The following is a 20,184-nucleotide window of genomic DNA, read 5'->3' on the forward strand; positions in this document are numbered from 1 at the left end:
AGTACAAATGACATATTATGCAGAGTGAAATGGAATATATTTTGAAGCTCGCGCAAACATTGACTTTTTTTTTTTAAATCATAAGGAAATGAATAATTAGCCTAACATAAATGAACAGTCCAAAGTGCACATTGACAGCGACAGCTAAGATGTACTGAACCTCCCCATCAGAGCAAATAAAACTAAATATGATAAATAAGCATCCTCAATTATTTCGTTGCTCTTAAAAATTTGATCCATTTTCTGTTGCATTGCTTTTGTTTTTTTTGCTGTATCAGAAAACATGCACATTTGAACCAACCAGAGCTAACTATCTCTGCTGATCACATGTCAGCATGTCATCCAATTGAACGTATAAATGAGTCCAGGCGTTTTGCTTTGCTGCATGCATTCGCACATTAACGTGACTCATCATCGTCAGACTCGGATAACTGCAGCAGCTGGGGAAACTTCCACGCCGTCCATGGAATAAAATAAATAATAAATATTGGTGGAAAAAGATGACTCTAAACAAGCACTTTATTATGCTTGTTGTTAACACTTGTGTATGTAAATCTGATGTTGGTTGATTGTTTTCTTCTTGGAGATGAAATGCATGTGTGGCAGCTAAGCATTTAAAAAAATATATATAGCTTTTTGACAGTTGGCGTCATAATTTCGGAATCAAAGCACCATGTACCGGAACAGCATTCCGGCCCTGAATCTTATGCCGGAACTACGTTCTGGCCCTGAATCTGGCCCACTTTCACCCCTGCTCGTGAATAATTGTCACCTTGCACCCCCACCCTGTTAGACGGTCCACTCGGGGTGGGGGGTCCCGTTTATGCTCATCGCAACCGGGCTCTGTTCACATTTGTTCAGCCACTGTATACAAAACAACACATGACTAATAACTCTGCACATATCCAAGAGAAGGAGAAGGACAGAGAGAATACAGATTGTAGTCAGGTCAGATGAAAGTCTTTTGGGAAGAGGCGAGGGATGAGCTTTGGGCTCATGCCAAGCAAGGTTTGGGATAACAATACAGAGATTAGTGGCAATCTTACAGGGCATTAGACATTTATTTTGTTTGTTTGAATATTAAAAGGGTTAGTAGTTTGGGCCTGAACATCAGGTGCCAATCGCCATAAACTCGAAAAAGAAGCCTTTGTTTTGGTATTTTATGTTCCCGGAGTTTTATTTTTCTGTACATATGCGTTTAAATGTGCGGAAATAAAAAAAACGTAATCTGATAATTATTAAAATCCCCAAATCCCCCAAATATGACAGGCAAAATTATGCGTTGACGCACATGGTAAAACTGGAAGTTACAATTTATGCAGTGGCCGGCGAGGAAATAGCTTAAACCCTGGTCTATGACTTTCAGGGATAATTATCTCCCACAACAACTGAGAATAAGGACATTTCCAACAATTATTTCAAACACTTGTTTTAAAATTGCTGTTAAATAATGAGTTACACCATAAATTCCAAAATACAAGTTAAGAATCGTAGATAAACGGAACAAGCTCTGCCTTGCAGTCAAACTTAGGGTGATTATAAACCTAATATCTCGCGAGAAAAGAAGCCGCAGTGGCGCGAATTAACAAGTGGCTTTTCGTCATTTTGTTATTAGCTAACTAAACAAGTATCGTAAATTTACGTGGATATTCTGTCACTAGCGTTCGGATTGATAATTCGGTCCGACAACACACGGTTTACCGTTAGGATATCTTCATTTTGGGGACATCTTCGCCTGGAGGAAAAATAATGTCGGACTCGCTGTCTGAGAACGACATCAGCCGAGAAGAATGTCAGGAGGATGACATGACCCCGGCCGATTTAATCGCCAAACTGGAGGAAGTGAGATCGCTTTTTTTGTGGTATAATGTATAGTGCAACACTGTACGAATAATGCACTTATTGCCCCACTCGTAACATATCTGTCGATTGCAGGCTTGGCTAAATGAAAAGTTCTCACCGGAGTTGTTGCCCAACCAGTCAGAAGTGGTGGAGTGTGTCATGGAGCAACTCGCACACATGGTACACTGACACCCCAGACTACTTTCAAAGAATATAAATAAACAACAACACCACGGAGGATATCCTCTAAAATGTAACTTTTTACACATTTTGACTCAACGATGTAACCGTGGTAACCAGTGTCCACTCCAAATCAAAGTCCAAATCTACTTCCAACGTGACAGTGTTTAGTTTGCAGATACACTCAAACTATTATGACTTTGTTGACGATTGCCCCATCGTATTATCAATCACCTTTATTTACACACTCGAGGTTCAGGTGTAAACAAACAATACACAAGCTAAACCAACGCATTTTTGATTTATTAAACACATTCAGCAAATCCATCAGGAAAAGCTGTATGATGCCTTAACATACGTACACATGCAAATATATCGTGTAAGTATTGGCAAGATACTAAAATTTTCAACTCTATATCAATACTCAAAAAAACTTGTTATATTTTTGATACTACATTAAAACATATCAATATTTATTATTTACTAGGACAACACTGTGGTTAGTGGGTTGCATGTCCGCTTCACCGTTCTGACATTGAGGGTTCGATCCCGGAGTCTGGCCTTCCTGTGTCGCGGTTGCTTTTGTTTGCGTGAGTTTTTTCCTTGTTCCCCAGTTTCTAGTAACGGCCAAATGAAACTTCATGAAGCAATTGAGCATTGCAGGCAATAGCGTACCACATGTAACATGTCACCTTTGCTCATTAATATCCATGACGTTAGCAACTGTTGCTAGGGGGGTCAAACTCGCGTTTGTCGCTCATGCTAGATGCATGTAAATAGTGTACGAACGTGATGTTTACTGAGCTCACCCTACCAATTCTGTACGAAAATGATGTCCCTGGTGCCAAATTCACTGGTAAAGATTAGGGTTTGGAATCTCTGGCATGAAGCCGATTCGATATGTATCTAGATACACAGGTTACGATTCGATTCAAAAACGATAAATTTTTATGGCCGAGCGATTCCATATGATCCGATACAGTTTAAGAACGATACGGGTCGATACAGAGTGAAAACGATACGATAGTAAACATTTGTTGTGTGTGTTCGTACAGTATTTTAAACATATAAAAAAGACCACATTTCAAATAGCAAAATTAGACAACAAAATTTCGTACCAATGTTATGTTTTATATTTCTATGAAAAAAAAATTAAGGCCTACTATATGACCGTCATTTTGTTGGATGGGATTGATAATAAAACTCCAGTGACAGACAACAAAGTGCAGTAATTCAATTACTGTATTTCCTGGTGTTTTGAACACAAGAGGTAAGTAATTTAAGTGCAAACTTTCAACGTAAACATCTTACAAACAAAAAATACTAATTATATGCAGCAGCTCTAGAAAAAAAGAATTAAACCTGCTAGTGTTACCATAAATAAATAATAAATTATGCTTTACCACTGGTATAATTGGGGGAATAAAAATATGGAATTTTAGACAGACAGGTCAATAATCATTACTTTAACCTTATACACAGCAAAGTCTTTCACTTATGCCTGTGTTTCCACATTTTTTACTCCTCATCACTGTCCATATATTTTTTGAAGGGCAGATTTCTTCTTGAGGAAGATCAACTAATCCACAAGTTCATGTTTAAGTAGACTGCACTTCGTGGGAAAAAAAATCTCCAGAGGGTCGTGCTGCCCTTTCCACCATTGCAGTGGGTTATTTTTCAGGGTTAAAAACTCACGATCTCTGTACCGCTCCACACTTCACACTAGCTCTGCCCCATGCGAACAGATCTGGCTGCCTTCATCACTTCAAAGTCCGACTTTTGTTTTCCTGGGTGCGTTGAAAATCAGTTGCTGGACGTCGCTGGCGTCGGTGCTCAAACTGTCTATTGTTTTAGCATGTTGCTTCGTTGCCACTACTAGTTTCGTTTTGGGCTGTGAAGAAAACGCTATGGAGCGTGCGTTACAGTGGTTTTGTTAGCTCTCGCGTTGTTATGACACGCCCGTGACAATCGGGTAATGACGGCGACTAGTAGCGGTTCTGCCGAAATGCATTGGAAGTTGAGGCAACCACGACCTTGAGTTGTGTTTGTCCGTATTATATTATTCGTACGGTCTTAATCTAAGTGTGCTGTGTACTGAATGACACGAGCGCAGCATATGAGGTAAAAGCTAAATTATTATCATACTAAGCAATGCATTGAACCAGGCATTAGAAGCTGATTCTTGTGCTCGCGATAGCCGAATTCTACTATCGGTTCATTAAATATTTAATGGATAATTACTGTCGAATGGTGACTTTACTATCGATACAGCTGTATCTCCCACCTGTAAAACAGGATATCCGGTCGTATCGGTTTATCGTTCTCAAGCTTAGTAAAGATGTGGAAGAACATACAAATGTTGAGTTGCCTTACGCCACTGACAATGATATTCTCCTGTTTCAACAAGCTATCCTTTACCAGAATATGCCCTGTCTTTCTTATATATTATATCCTCTGGTTGTCTTACGTCTCTGACCGTTCTTGGGGGTAATATATGTTGCTGTTTTTGAGTAGTGATCGCAAATGCTACTCAGTGACAGCCAACGAACACTTAATTTTTTCATTAATAACAAATATTGATTATATTTATTTACACTTCCCCCTTACTAAGGTTGTTTCTTTACAACAGAAAAGGTAAAGCTGTTAAATCTAGAGCCTACCTGTAGGTATGAACAGGCTTGCTACAAAAAGACCAAGGCAAAACATAGCTAATTTATTTAAATATCCAAATTTTAAAAGAATAGGCCTACATGACTGTTGTGATATATAAATAAGATTGTAATTTTTTTCAGGTCATTCATTGTCAGACAGTAGCAGCATGGCAAAACACCACAGTAAAAAATAAGTAAACATATCAAAATGGCTTACCTCTTCAGGGCAGACTGGCAGGCAATGATCAGGATTGTCATCTGTAGGACAATGGTCCCCAACAAAATGTTTACTCCATATGAAGGTGAATGGCTTCACCTTGGTGGCGTTAAACTGGTCTTTTGGATGTCTGCACAAGTTGATCCATTGTTCACATTTTTTCCTCTGAGTTTTTGGCCTCGGGAAACGTATGAAGAAAGCATCCTTCATGTGTGGGCGGTCGTAATGTCTAGAGTCGTTTCTACAAGTTCCATAGCAGCAGTGTTTAATCGGCTATGTTGACCCGCTTCCGGTTTACGATGGTGATATCACGCAGCCTTGTGGTCTAAGAATAGCTTTCGTGCGGTACGCTATTGATTTGTACTTGGTTTAAAGCTTCATGGTGCTTCATTTGCTCTATGGCGCCATCAGTTGGTCTAAAAAACCAAGGGGTCAAGAGCGTTGAGAAGAGTGACTATTTGTTTAAGACAGTGATATGAATGTGCTGTGTTACTATATGAAACAGATGCAACAAGTACTATCAGGAAAAGGTTTTATCCATTTTTATTTTGAAATAATGGCTTTCCCATAGTGTTTGGCTTTAAACGTTTTTTTTTTTTAATTTATTATTTTTTATTTTTATTTTTTATAAATAGTCTTTCACAGCCCGATATCCACAATATGTGAGATGACAGGCCATCACCATGGTGTTTTGCAGCCATGTTATACTGTGGTCTGTACTGTATTTGCCAAGAGTTGTTTTTCGGAATTAATAATTGTCAACCCAAAAAAATAATTGCTAGATTATATAAAAAAAAATTGTTAGACTAATTGACGAATCGTAAGGAAAGCCAATAGATTCGTCGGGAGAAAACTAATTGTTTGGGAAAAGCTCTACATTCAATATAAAATATCTATACTTGGTGTAGGATTTTATAAAAATATTCCTCACCAAAATGTGACTCATTCCATTGCAACTTATGTTTTTTCGAGGTATGTCCCGTTCGTTTACTTTTGCATCAGAGGCGAGTTACCTGATTTTGAGAATCTGCTGATACCCCGAGTCCCGATCTGATACTGAAAAAAAAGTTTTTTTTTTTTGTTTTTTTTTTTGTTTTTTTTTTGTTTTTTTTTTGAGAAAAGTTTTAAACATGTTACTGTCCTACCGTGCCGCCTTCAAAATGTGAATTATTTAAAAAAAAATAATGTAGAAAAATGCTTGTCTTTATTTAATGCTTGATTGAGTGAGTCCACTTAAATCCACTTACGCTGCTGCGAACAGCCTCTCACTTACACAGTGAGTTGCCACAGCAAACTACCACTAGTGTGTAACAAGCTAAACGATGATTGACAGATTTGCGCCTTTGATCCTAAAGGTACCAAGCTTCTCTGGCAAGATTAAAGCTACAAACCTGTCAATCATCGCTGCTGTAATTTTTGCACTATAAAGCGCACCTGACTATAAGCTGCCACCCACCAAATTTGACACGAAAATGGCATTTGTTCATAGATAAGCCGCACTGGACTATAAGCCTCAGCTGTTCTCAGTGTATTATGAGATATTTACACCAAAAGATATCTACCGGTAACACTTTATTTGACAACGGCATCATAAGACTGTGATAAAACCAAATTAACCACCATAAATTGCTTCAAGAAGCTTCAATTTGGCCATCACTGTTCTCTTGGAGGAGACAGTCAACCTCCGCTGCCACCTCCTGTCAACACTGTTGTCGTCCAACATGCCTCCTAGCATGCATTGCAGCGCTACGGATGTACGGTATTGGCCGAATATAAGACAGTGTTTTTTTGCATTGAAATAAGACTGAAAAAGTGGGGGTCGTCTTATATTCATGGTCTAGACATTATACCCATTCACGACACTAGATGGCGCCAGATATCAGCGAAGCAATGTTCTGTCATGAGTCACAGATCTCAGCTACTCTCAAGTTTAACCAGTTTGCATTATTTTATTGCAATGTTTTTCCTTATTCAGATTTGTTTCAAGACTACAGTTACAGTTAGACTTCACTTTGATGGTTAATTTTGTTGTTTTATCACAATAGATTGGTTTATTTACATTTAAAAAACCAGAAGCTATTCATTTCCGAATGTGATTGCACTTTAGTTTACATATTTAAATGTTCAGATATTAAGATTTGAATGAGGCAAAATAACATGCTTTTTTCTCAAATATATTGTTATAATCATTTGTTTCAGATGTACTGTAATTATTTTCTGTATAAAAATTAATTTGGTGTTCAAAAAGTCTTTTTTTCAAACTTGAGTCTTGAAAAAGAGGGGGTCGTCTTATAATTAGGGCCGTCTTATATTCGGGCCAATACGGTAAATGACAAATCAAAATTCATGTTTTGTGCCTATTATTTTTTCAGTTACTGTTCTAGTTGGTTCATTAATTGCTAGTTATGGAATTTGGTAACATTTTTTTGACAGTGGTGCCATAAAACTGTCATAAGCCCATCATAATTATGACATGACACTGCCATGCGCATTAATGAATGCTTATGAAAATTATGAATTACTTCCATTTTGAATGAATGTAAAAGATCCAAGCTGGACATAAATGAAGTTTGTGACATAATTTGCCGGATGACACCGTATGACATCTGTCATAAGCATTCATTAATGTTCATGATAATGTCATGTCATAATTAAGACGGTCTTATGACGACGCTGTCAAATAAAGTGTTACCTATTAACGCAAATAAATCAGCAAATAAGCCGCGCTGGACTATAAGCCACAGGATTCAAAATGAGGGGAAAAAGTAACTGCATTAGTCCAAAAATTATGATAACTAAGTAGCTAACTCCAGGGCACTGCTGACCAAGAAAAGCAGCAGGAAGGAGAGTGGGAGGCTGTACGAGCATGAAGCAGAAAAACATATATTTGTCTAATAAAAAACCCGATCCTTTTCACCCGATTCCGATCCTCTGAAAAATGGCGCGATCGGCCTGATTTCCGATCACGTGATCAGATCGGGACATCCCTAATGGTTTCTCCTTTCTCCCATTGCAATTTATAGTCCGAAAAATGCGGTACTTAAAAGATTTTGAAAACAAATGTCTTTGAAAAGACATGAAAAACATACTAAAAAGTATACGAATCCTGATCTAAACTTAACTGTATTTGGAATTAAACAGATATGTGCTTTAGGGCTGTCATGATTAATTGACTATTAGACAAATAATTGGGGAACAAATTAGTTGACAACTATTTTAGTAATTGTTTTGAAACATTGTTTTACTTAAAAAAAAAAAAAAAAGAAATCTAAATCCTCTTCTTCAAGCCTCTTAATTATGATTTCTGTAGTACTTGATAGCAGAACATCAAAATAAGATACTTGTAAACATCTTGCGTATGTATTTAAAAACTGGTCATTGCTATTCAACCACATACCATTTTTTTCATGATTGAAATTTAGTTTTTTTCAGTCAGGTTGGTGAGGTTGTTGGTGAGAATGATGGAACGAGTTACAAAATGATCTTAATCTCTGGCATTTGGCATTAGGTGTTCAGACTTTATATCCACAGTATTTTAACTCATTGTATTCTTCACTCAGTCAATTTGTCCCTTCCTTTCACTAGGAAGCAAACCTGCTGAGGGTGAAGAAAGGCGACGCCAAGGCCAGCATCCACCGCATGGAGATTGACCGCATCCGTTTTGTGCTGTGCAGCTACCTGCGCTCGCGCCTTTTGAAGGTCAGGCAGTTCATCAAATGTTAGTGCACCTCCGTGTTGGTTCATAAAGTTTGACACCTTAGCCTTGTGTTTGTTTGGGTTTAGATTGAAAAGTTCTTTCCTCATGTCCTTGAGAGGGAAAAGTCTCGCAGTGATGGAGAACCGTCTCTGCTGTCACCTGAGGAGTTTGCCTTTGCCAAAGAGTAAGCAGAGTCACCTGCATTGGAACTTGTGAAGTACTTGCATTCGTATTCTAGATTGAATACTATGACATGCAATATTCGTTTACTATAGTTTTATCATTAGCGTGTGCAGTAGTAATGTTTAAATTAGTTTTCATGTTGGGTTACAGTAAAATGCGTTTTGATAAACACTTTGGTAACAAAATGGTAAAGTATTTGGTACATGGTGTAAAAACATTGATAGCTATACGTTTACTATCCTGTATGTTGAAATTGGACCTACATTAGTACCCGTGGCATTAATACTTTTTATGGCTTATGTTACTGCCATCATTTTTAATGACTAAAATCGTTTGAAAATATGAAGTCTACTTGCTTCCCAGAACACATTTTGTTGGGGTGCAATTCTATTGTATGTATGTACTGTATGTGTGCGTTGTCAGGTATGCTGCAAACACAGAAGGCCACATAAAGTCTGTCGCGCTGAATCACATGCCCCCCATCCTCCAAACACTTGACATGCTCAAAGCAGGTGCAGTCCTCTTAACATGATCTAGTGCTCAGAGCCTCCAGACTCTCGTGAATACTGATTCCATTCATTCTTATGGAAACTCAGTACCGACCCCCTGCCTAGACTCCTTTGTGTTCCTGAGGGTGAAGGAGAGCCAAGAAAACATCTTAGTAGAGCCCGAAACAGACGATCAGAGGTATTTCACATTTCCTTGCAAGTCAGAACTTGATTTTTATTGTTGTTACATCAGCACCAACACTGATGAGCTCATCTCTTGTCCCAGAGAATACGTCGTGGATCTTGAAGAGGGCTCTCAGCATCTCATGCGCTATCGAACCATAGCGCCACTTATTTCAAGTGGAGCTGTGCAGTTGATTTAAATGTCAAGGTAAGTAAGCCTCAAGTCCACGCTGGCCCTCAAGCCCATGCACAAAGTCGCCTTTTTCCCTGCACGTCTTATGTAAGCAACTGCTTTGTATTGTCATCTTGATTATTTTTAGCTCTGAGATTTATTCCCGCATAGTTTCTTGGCAACAGTTTGAGAATGTGGTCTAATTAGTGCAGCACAGTGGCCTAGTGCTTTGCATATTTGCTTCACAGTTTAAATGTTCAGGGTTCAAACTAGGGCTGGGCGAGATGGCCTTAAGTACTTATCACGGTAAATTGAGCAGATTTACCTCGATACCGATAAATGACGATAAATTCGCCCAAGCCGACTGTTATATAATTTGAAAATCTGAAGCAATGCATGAAATATAAATTAAGCGTTACCCGTTGATTTACCAGCTTTTTAACAATTGTACATGCAGTGTAAACATTAAGCATAGACTTCAAAATATATATTGATGCGACACGGGGCACGGGGCCGATTAATAGGGGGGCCTATCTCCGTCAAAGCTGGCCTAGTAAAGACACGGACAAAGCTTTTTACGTTGAAAATTCTTGTGAATAAATGCTTAAATCCCTGAATTCTTTATAGATATGGACGTAAAACAGTCTCGATTCTTGGTTAAAAGGAAAAAAAAAAAACGGGCAATTAGCATTTATTTTACGTAAATACGTTGAATGTGCTGCTAGTCTTTAAGCCACTGTGGCGCCGCCTTATCACCACAAAGAGCTTTTTACATTGAAAATTCTTGTGAATAAATGCTTAAATCACTAAACTCTTTATAGATATTAAGGGTGTAACGGTACATGTAATAGTATTGAACCGTTTCGGTACGTGGTAGTCGGTTTCTGAACGGACGCGTACCGAACGAGTTTCTGACGTAATATAACCCTTACTTTTCGAGGCTGAGTCGATCGGGTTACAGTTTCTTTGTGTAGATTATATTTACTCCGTCTTCTCTACTATAATGAGGACCAACACTGTAGGACAGTCCAGAAACGTCAACAGCGCGACAACGTGGCCGCCGTGAGAATGCTGTGAAACGCGGGCGTTAGAGTCAATCAGCCAATGCACACCAGTCGCAGTGGGGCCGCGTGTTAGATGCGTCCCAGAAGCGGCTCAACGCGACGCATGCGAAAAGAACGGCAGTTTATTATTTGACGCGAGACGCGGCCCTCCTGCGTCAATACTACTAGCTAGGATCGGGCCGGACGTCACTCATGTAATAATACGGTGGATCCGGTCGATTTTCAAACTAATATGCAATCGTAACCTACTTTTTGAGTCCATCAGATCTCTTGAGTGGTAGATCGGGGTGCAGTTGACTTGTCTTTGTTATTTACTGCTGTCTTCTCTGCTATAATAATAACCAACACGGCCCCGTGTTCAATACAGAACCATCCTATCACAACAAAACAAGTAGGAACTAATATTTACATTGAAACTAAAGTTATACAACATAAAATATACAATATAAATGAATACTACATCATATTTGTAAAATATGAACATATAATAAAATAAATAATAGCCCATTTAAATAAAATAAATTGAAATGAGCTAAAACACCTGTAATTAAATAATAAGAATAATACACACATCCTGCTTACACGATTAAATGTATTAATTTCTGTGTGGCGCTTTAACTTGAGAAAATCCACCAATAAAGCTTTTGAAAACCGTTCATAAGAAAAAAAAATGCTTCATTGAGGCATTTCATTTGTAAAATACATGGTAAAATCTTTGTCATTGGGATTGCTTTTCTCTTTAGCACAGGGCTTCTTCTTTCTTTCAGAAAGAAAGCTGACGAATACGCGGGGTCTGAAAGGCAAATTGTTGTTGGATTATCTTTAAATACCCGCTACTTTTTGAGCAGAATTCTAGCTTTGTATAGGCTAATGTTCCTATTGTTGAAAGCACAAAAGTGTGTAATAAACAACTAGCACATTTGTATTTTGCATTTTGTTTTTTTACTGTACCGAAAATGAACCGAACCGTGACCTCAAAACCGAGGTACGTACCGAACCGAGATTTTTGTGTACCGTTACACCCCTTAATAGATATATACGTAAAACGGTCTTGATTCTTGGTTAAAAGCAAAAAAAACAGGCAAATACCATTTATTTTAGGTAAATATTGCGAATTATGACGCCAATGCCACAGCGGTCAATTTCTCCAATTGATTTTTTTCCCACAATGTTTCAAAATGCAGGCATGGTACGAAAAATATAATTAACTTGAATCCTTGAACAAATCACTCCTGAGACAATCCTTCCTGTTTGTATGCGCTACAGCTTTCGTACTTTTTCAACCTAAATCTGGTGTTGGATCGCTGCATGTGTTTGAGAATAACTGCGACCGACTAAAGCGGAGTGTGGGACGGCCCCCTACTTGAAGGCGTGGCGCAGTGTCTGGGTAATGTGTCCCGTCAATATCATGATGAAGTCTATGCATTAAGTGTATAAAAATATCTTGTAAACAATAAGAAATCAAGTATAAACATTTATAGCTGCTTGTATGACTTAAACAATGTAAAACATTATAAATATCAATATGACCACTGTGCAAAAATGTCACTGTAACACAAATGACCTAAAGCAGGAGGGGCTTGAACAGTACACTTCAAACAGAGGACCGAGTATCAGACAACTTATTGTTAATGGCTGCTGTGACACGATTACTCAACACAAGTGTTTACTTCAAGGTTTCAGGCCCTCCCCCCCAAGAGCATTTTGTGAAATACACGCACGTACACATGCACCCTCCCCACACACACACATTAAGCTATACTGCTCTAACTCTTATGCCAATGAAACAAACATTTAAGATTTTATGATGGCAGTAATGACACAGAATAAAGCAAGCACATACATAAAAAAATCACTGTGGCCATTAAACGGTCATATTATAGGTTACACTATTGGACACTCCTTTATGCTGACTGCTGTACCATAACGCAACACACTGATTGCTAGATGCAGTCCGTGCCCAATCTACTCATTAAGTTCAGCTGCTTCGACAAGGTTAGAGCCGCTGTCACAGGTGGTGGTGGCGACTTCTTCTTTCTCGAATCCAAAATTTTTCCAGACATCCAACGTCAAGTTCTTTCTTGGCAACAACACCACACTATGAGCGTCGACTAATGCTTTACTTGAAATGCCTGTGGCCTAACAGTATCCGTTTCACTATTATCTGACTCCATCACGTTCACTTGTAGCGTTAGCTGCTAACATTAGCGTGACTTCCCACGTAAGCACACTGGCTGCTTTCTTAAAGGTGAATAAGCATAGCCAAACAACACATACTCAAAGCGGACTGAAAAGACTTAATTTTTTCGTTTCCTTAAAAGACCGAATTTACCGACATGGTTAAAATTTTGTTTGGCATCGTGAGCCATCTCGTTAACTGTAAATATTCGGTAAACCGCCCGGCTCTAGTTCAAACCTGAGTGAAGTTTGCATTTTTTTTTTCTCTCTGGGTTTTCTAGGTTCCTCCTACATTCCCGAAACATGCACGTTATGTTTACAGAAGACTCAAAATAACCCATTAGTGGAAAAGTAAATGTTTGACTAAAGTCAGCTAGGATAGGATGTAGCACAGTCAAAAGCCTAATATGGAAAAGCTATGAATGTATGTTCCAAGGTGGACTTGTATGGGGCTAGATCAGCCAACAAATACGCATTGTACGATTCGTAAACACATATCACACAAAACAAAACACGCACACATTCATCAAATGTGTGGCTTATTATTAATTGTCTTACGCTCATTTATAATCAGTGTAGTTAATAACGGCGTTAGAATATAACGGCGTTACTAACGGCGTTATTTTTTTCAGTAGTGAGTAATCTAATTAATTACTTTTCTCATCTTGGCAACGCCATTACCGTTACTGAGGATGGAAAGGTGTGCGTTATATATTGGTTGTATATTGGTTGTATGACGCGATAAAAGTCTGAGGGAGATTGACTCACCGAGACGACAGAGCAGCGCAGGAGTGGGGAGGAGGCAAAAAAGTTGTGACGCAGAGCAAACGCGGTGCTAGGTGGCTCAAATGATACCTGACTATAGCCGATAGCCTACAAACTACGCCCACATGATATGGTAGATATGATAGACATGGTAGATATCACATATATATAGAACTAGATGTGAATTGACAGCCACTGGGGCGTTAGCAACATGTACAGTATATGAACTAGATGCCTTAGTAAACAGCCGCCATCTTAAAGCAGTAGACTTCTTAGGAAGGCTCTGTTGTAGAGAACCTTCCTACCGAACCTAAGTAACTTTTTATCTAAAATACTCCTAAATCAGCAAAATCGTGACTTGAATTTAACTTTCAATGATGAAACAGTTTTATAACTTCCACATGTCAAAAGTCGACAGAAGGGAACTAATGCAATAATGCGAGCAATTTTAACAACTTTTAACGGTTGATTCAGGGTAAAGGGTAAATTAAGGTAAAGAATTGGGCTAGGGCCAATTGTCCCAAAAACCTTTTCCACTTCACATAGTATGACCCTTTTTTTTTTTTTTTTTGAGGGAAAAAAAAACATGAAAATTATCACCAGTTACTTTGCCAAGTAACTAATTACTCTTACATTCAGGTAACTGGGTTACTAACGCAATTATTTTTTGGGAGAAGTAATTTGTACCTATAATTAGTTACTTTTTTAAAGTACGATTAACAACACTTTATAATGTGCATTTATTTTGAAATTCCCACTCATGAGTGTGTTGATCTTTTTGAGACTCATTTCGCATAGCCGAGAAACACACTTGCATTTTTTCTAAACGGAGCTCGTCTGCAGACAATCAGAAGTCTCCCTCTTCAACAACCAATCACCCCGGCTGGGCTGTTTTGTTACGTCACTGCTGTGCACCTTCGAGCTCAGCACGAGAAACTGTGTCTGGCTGGCAACTTCGGTGAGGTTAGCCGCGTTTTCTAAATAAGTGGTCGAGCCAGCCGCATTTTATTTTCAGTCGTGTTTACCTTTCAATTTTTATAAGCCTGAGACAGACATTGCATGAAAATCATCACCTAGTTGTTATCTGGTAGTGTGGTCCAGTGGTATGAGCAGTTGACTGTCACCCAGGAAGCGTCTGTTTGAATTCCGTTACAGACTATTTTCATTTACTTGTATTTTCCGCAATAAAAAACATGAATTATGGCTACCCGACAATTAAAAACAATATCATTCATTTATGTTATCATTCAAATAGCCACTCATTTTACATTTTTCCTGTAAATATTAGTACAAATTTATTATAATCTGTCAATATACTTGAGACAATTATACGAAATGTGTGCATAATTCCCTTGCTCAGCAATGTTTTTAAAAGTCAGGCAGCCGTAATTCATGTTTTTATTGAGGAAAATACAAGTAAATGAAAATAGTCTCTTACTGGACTCGAACCGAAAGCTTCCTATGTGACACTTAACTGCTTTACCACTGGACGATACTTACTTTAAGAGGGACAGGTCTGGTTGGCTGCAGACGGGCTCCGTAGAAAATATGCGTGTGTTTCTCGGCTGCGCGAAATGAGTCTCAAAACGATCAACACACTCTTGAGTGGGAATTATAAATTAAAAGCACGTTATAAATGTGCGTAAGACAATTCACACACACGTTTGATGAATGTGTTTGTGTTTCGTGTGATATGTGTTTAGGAATCGTACGATGTGTGCGTGTTTCGTGTTAGATGCGTGTGTTCATTATGAGACTGATCTAGCCCCATAGACTTGCAGTTTCCTTAATTTCACTAAATTATCATTGGGGTGTAACGGTACACAAAAGTCTCGGTTCGGTACGTACCTTTGTTTTGAGGTCACGGTTCGGTTCATTTTCGGTACAGTAAGAAAACAAAATGGAAAATATAAATGTGCTAGTTTTTTATTACACACTTTTGTGCCTCAACAATAGGATGATTAGCCTATACAAAGCTAGAATTCTGCTCAAAAGTAGCGGGTATTTAAAGATAATCCAACAACAATTTCCCTTTCAGACCTCGCATATTGGTCAGCTTTCTTTCTGAAAGAAAGAAAGAAAAAAGAAGTCCTGTGCTAAAGAGAAAAGCAATCCCAATGACAAAGATTTTAACATGTATTTTACAAATGAAATTCCTCAATGAAACATTTTTTTTCATATGAACAGTTTTCAAAAGCTTTATTGGTGGATTTTCTCAAATTAAAGCGGCACACAGAAATTAATGAATTTAATTGTGTAAGCAGGATGTGTGTATTATTCTTATTATTTAATTACAGGTGTTTTAGGTCATTTCAATTTATTTTAATTAAATGGGCTATTATTTATTTTATTATGTGTTTATATTTTACAAATGTGATGTAGTATTCATTTATATTGTATATTTTATGTTGTATAACTTTAGTTCCTATGTGAATATTAGTTCCTACTTGTTTTGTTTTGGTAGGAGGGTTTTGTATTGAACACAGGGCCGTGTTGGTTATTATTATAGCAGAGAAGACAGCAGTAAACAACAAAGACAAGTCAACTGTGCCCCGATCTACCACTCAAGAGATCTGATGGACTCAAAAAGTAGGTTACGATTGCATATTAGTTCGAAAATCGACTGGATCCACTGTATTTTTACATGAGTGACTTCCGGTCTGCCCGATCCTAGCTACTGGTAGTAGTATTGACGCAGGAGGGCGCGTCTCGTGTCAAATAATAAACTCTGCCGTTCTTTTCGTGTGTGTCGCTTTGAGCCGCTTCTGGGACGCACTGTGACTGGTTGGCATTGGCTGATTTACTCTAACGCCCGCATTTCACTGCGTTCTCGCGGCGGCCACGTTGTAGTGCCGTTGACGTTTTTGGGTACTGTCCTACCGTGTTGGTCCTCATTATAGTAGAGAAGATGGAGGAAATATAATCTACACAAAGAAACTATTACCCAATCGACTCACAGCCTCGAAAAGTAAGGGTTATATTATGTCAGAAACTCGTTCGGTACGCGTCCGTTCCGAACCGAGCACCACGGACCGAAACGGTTCAATACTATTACATGTACCGTTACACCCTTAATTATCATAGAATGTTGCTAATACACAGTATATTTTGTGTGTTTCAGGCTTGTTTCCTTTCAGGGTTCTTTGGCCTCCAACAGGCCATGAAAAAGCAGCAGGCCGTTTAACATGTCTGGGCACAATTCAAAACTCGTGCCCACCGCGTGATTCGTGACCCACTAATGGCTCATACACACGGAGGCCCATCTAATCTCTTAATATTGATTCCTGTTGTTGCGTTCGAATGATGAAAAGGATTGGACAGTTTCCTCTGCTGCATTGAAAGCCTTTCAAGGTAAACTTACCATGGTGTTTACTAGTCCAAAGTACAAACACGGCACGTTTGTGACAGATGTTTGTTTTGAATGGAGTAGTCTGATGCTGTTATTTTTCCCTTTGCAGTGCTATTGCAAAGATTTACGATTAGATTTTTCATAATGTTTAGTCTGTATTAAAAAAGTGACTCCTGCCTATATACGGTATATGCCTCTTAATTGATGAGAACAGCTAGAGAATCTATTATTGTTTATTTGCTAGGTGTTTTTTTTGTCTAGTGGTTTAGACATTTTATTTTAAACAAATGAATTGGTGGAAGAAATACAAACTTCATCATGCATTTCTTTCTTTTTCAAATCTTTTCACATACACACACCACTGAGTTGAATTTACTATATTTTTGAGGAGTCACGTGTGGAATATGTGTGTTCTTGTCATTTTTGCCCTCTAAACGCTGCGTTTCCATGTCTTCCCTGGAACATAATTGTTCTAGCAGTCTAGTTATGTAATTTGCAACGAGAGCAATTTCATCGGGTGCACTCGCTCTAATTGCCGAATAATTAGACCTGATAAGGGAGCAGTTCTTATTAAACTCAACTGAAAGCCATTATCCTTCTAATAAATCAATGCAATTATCCAGTGTGGTCATATTATCGTATTCATAATGGTAAATGTTTACTCCAAACAAGAAGATCACTTATGTGAATATAAAATATGACTATAAATACCATACTGTACATGAATGATAATGCCCTCACACCATTGCCTTCAGATTCTTCTCACTACCTGCATATTTTAAGGTCGTTTAATTTCCTCTTGCAGTTAACTTGAAAGCTCAGGATAGCTGCAATGGAAATGTTTATTTTTGTCCGAACGTGTCGGCACGTGTTTGGTTGTTGCTACACACTTTCACCCACTTACTGCAGTCAAGGCTGACAAGTTACATGACAGACGTGCTGAGAGTGGCTTGTAATCCTGCGTCACAGATGCCAACATAGTCTCACACAACCATCCCTTCAGGACACGAGCCAGCTAGCAGAGTGCTGCATTTTACAGATGACACATGTTGGCTCCTTTACCACTTCCCCAGCAACTCTTTAGAAGGGGGTCGGTATGCTACGATTTATGATTGTATCTTTGATATCCTGTTTAAGGTCTATGTTCTGGAACACTTTGTGCTCATTAGTAGGGACATAAATCACCAATATCATGACAATACATTGGACAACGATGCAATATAGGTATTTGCTGATATAGTCCTCCACAACTTGATTAGATTCATGGGCTTTTGATTGATTTAACACAATGAATTACATTTCACCTAAAGCAATAACAATGTAAAGTAATTTTAATGTTTTTGACAATTCTGTAGATCAAACATTTCATACAATTGAATGGGGGGAAAAAACTATTCTTAACCAAATGGCATACTAGAAGATGTTGATTGTTGTTTTGTGTTGATTTGATTGGATTGTTGCTTAACCAATCAATGTATCAATCAAGATCAATGTATTGTTACACCCTTTGCATTGAAAGCCTATCAAGGTAAACTTACCTTGGTGTTTACTACTCCAAAGTACAAACAGCACGTTCGTGATAGAGGGAATATATAAACATGAATAATTGTACGTATTCATTCATTGCTGTTCTGTTACGGTGTAAAAGAATTGCTCATTTAATATAAAATTCAACCCCACTTGGCATTTGACGCCGTTCCCCAGAGAAGCCTTTTTCTCTGATTCCACCGATGATGGAGAGTGAGGCCCAGCAGACTTACAATTGGACTTCCTAAAATGATTCTTTCCTGTCTTATTGTTCTCATTTAATTTGATACACGTTTTATCCAGATTTCTCATTTTACTTTATGAATTGTGTGTCATCCTCTGTTCACTGAAGAGAATTAAAAAACCTGTAAAAAGAGAAAATCGACTTTTTTCTTTAACCATTACTCTTTAGTAAGACAATTAAGTTAAAGCCTTTCTCAAAAATCTTGAATCTCCTGAATTTTGAACGAAACTGTCAATGAACTTTCAACATTTATTGGATGTCTTTAGTATTAATCTTAATTCATTGGCTCCAATGATTGTCCAATCAATTTCAACTGTGAGTTCTTGCTGTAAATGATCATGTTTCAGCGCCGCTGACGATTTAGATGTACTATCCATTTTAAACTGGACGGGGCTGGCTGCTGGCATCACTGATCACATTTTTGCCATACAAGTAATGTAGTTGTGAAAAAAATGTTTGTAATAATTCAGTGCTTGTGCATTGAGTTGACCTAATAGTGACGACACTGAGCACACGAATAAATGACTATAAAAATGACTAAACTCAAATACGAAATTTAGTCACAGGCAAAGGCTAAACATTCCATTCCTCACTTGAATGCTAGGGCGTAGGTTATGTCTCAACATTGGTAGGGACGATGTTATCGTAATGCACATAATGCAAACAATGATCCAAATAAGGGACGGCTAGCTTGACTTCGTTGTTACTTGTGGAGGCTGTCCTGACCGCAGTAGTTTTGCAGGTTAGCAAGTTTTATGTTATACTAACCAATGCAGGTGGGACTTTCAGTAGCAAAATTTGTGGCGTTTCCTCCACTTTCACAACATTCACACCTTTTTACATTACTTAAAGTGGCTGCTGCTGGCCCGAAAAAAACTTCTAATATCCCTTCTCTCTAAGGGGACGGAGGAGGTGGCATGTTGTCGACATGAATTTGTCAGGATGTGTGAGTATGTGGGTGCATGTGTGCGTCTTTGTGCTGGGACAGGGAGCTTCAAGTCATCAGCCAACCAAATATTCGTTTGAGGGGGGGAATGGAGCGGGCCATTCAGCAAGTGAAAAGGGATAAATGTAAGTCTGAACATAATGAAAATAATTCACTTAATAATTGTAAGGTCTATTCTGCCATTGCAACATATGGGAAGACAATCTAAATTACCTATATAACTGAACTCTTTACATAATGCAAATAAGGGTGCTTAAAAGTTTGTGGGGACAATTTGAGCGTCCTGAAAAGTTGGTAGTGTTATGTCCCTACCGTCCCTATGCAAACCAGTGTTATGTCCCTACCGCCCCTATGCAGACCTACACCCTTGCTTGAATGTAACACCTCAGTGGCAGTTAGTGCAAAATTGTTGGGGGGTTGGGGGGGGGGTTGCCACCAACAAACTGGTCAGTAGAGCAGAGGGGGCGGAGTACAAGAAGATAGCTGGGAGAGTATAAA

The 20,184-nt window shown here is 38.4% G+C and overlaps 1 protein-coding gene across 1 annotated transcript; it reads left to right on the top strand.

Moving 5' to 3' along the window:
• Window positions 1-1,567: 1,567 nt before the first annotated feature.
• gins4 (GINS complex subunit 4 (Sld5 homolog)) lies at window positions 1,568-20,092 on the top strand. The gene is made up of 8 exons (XM_057832560.1): window positions 1,568-1,842; window positions 1,936-2,022; window positions 8,476-8,589; window positions 8,674-8,771; window positions 9,194-9,282; window positions 9,367-9,457; window positions 9,545-9,649; window positions 16,742-20,092. The coding sequence occupies exons 1-7, from the start codon at window positions 1,750-1,752 to the stop codon at window positions 9,639-9,641; spliced, it is 669 nt and encodes a 222-aa protein (XP_057688543.1). The 5' UTR covers window positions 1,568-1,749; the 3' UTR covers window positions 9,642-9,649; window positions 16,742-20,092.
• Window positions 20,093-20,184: the final 92 nt, after the last annotated feature.

This window comes from Corythoichthys intestinalis, chromosome 3, assembly GCF_030265065.1.
Source record: "Corythoichthys intestinalis isolate RoL2023-P3 chromosome 3, ASM3026506v1, whole genome shotgun sequence".
Lineage (NCBI taxonomy): Eukaryota > Metazoa > Chordata > Actinopteri > Syngnathiformes > Syngnathidae > Corythoichthys > Corythoichthys intestinalis.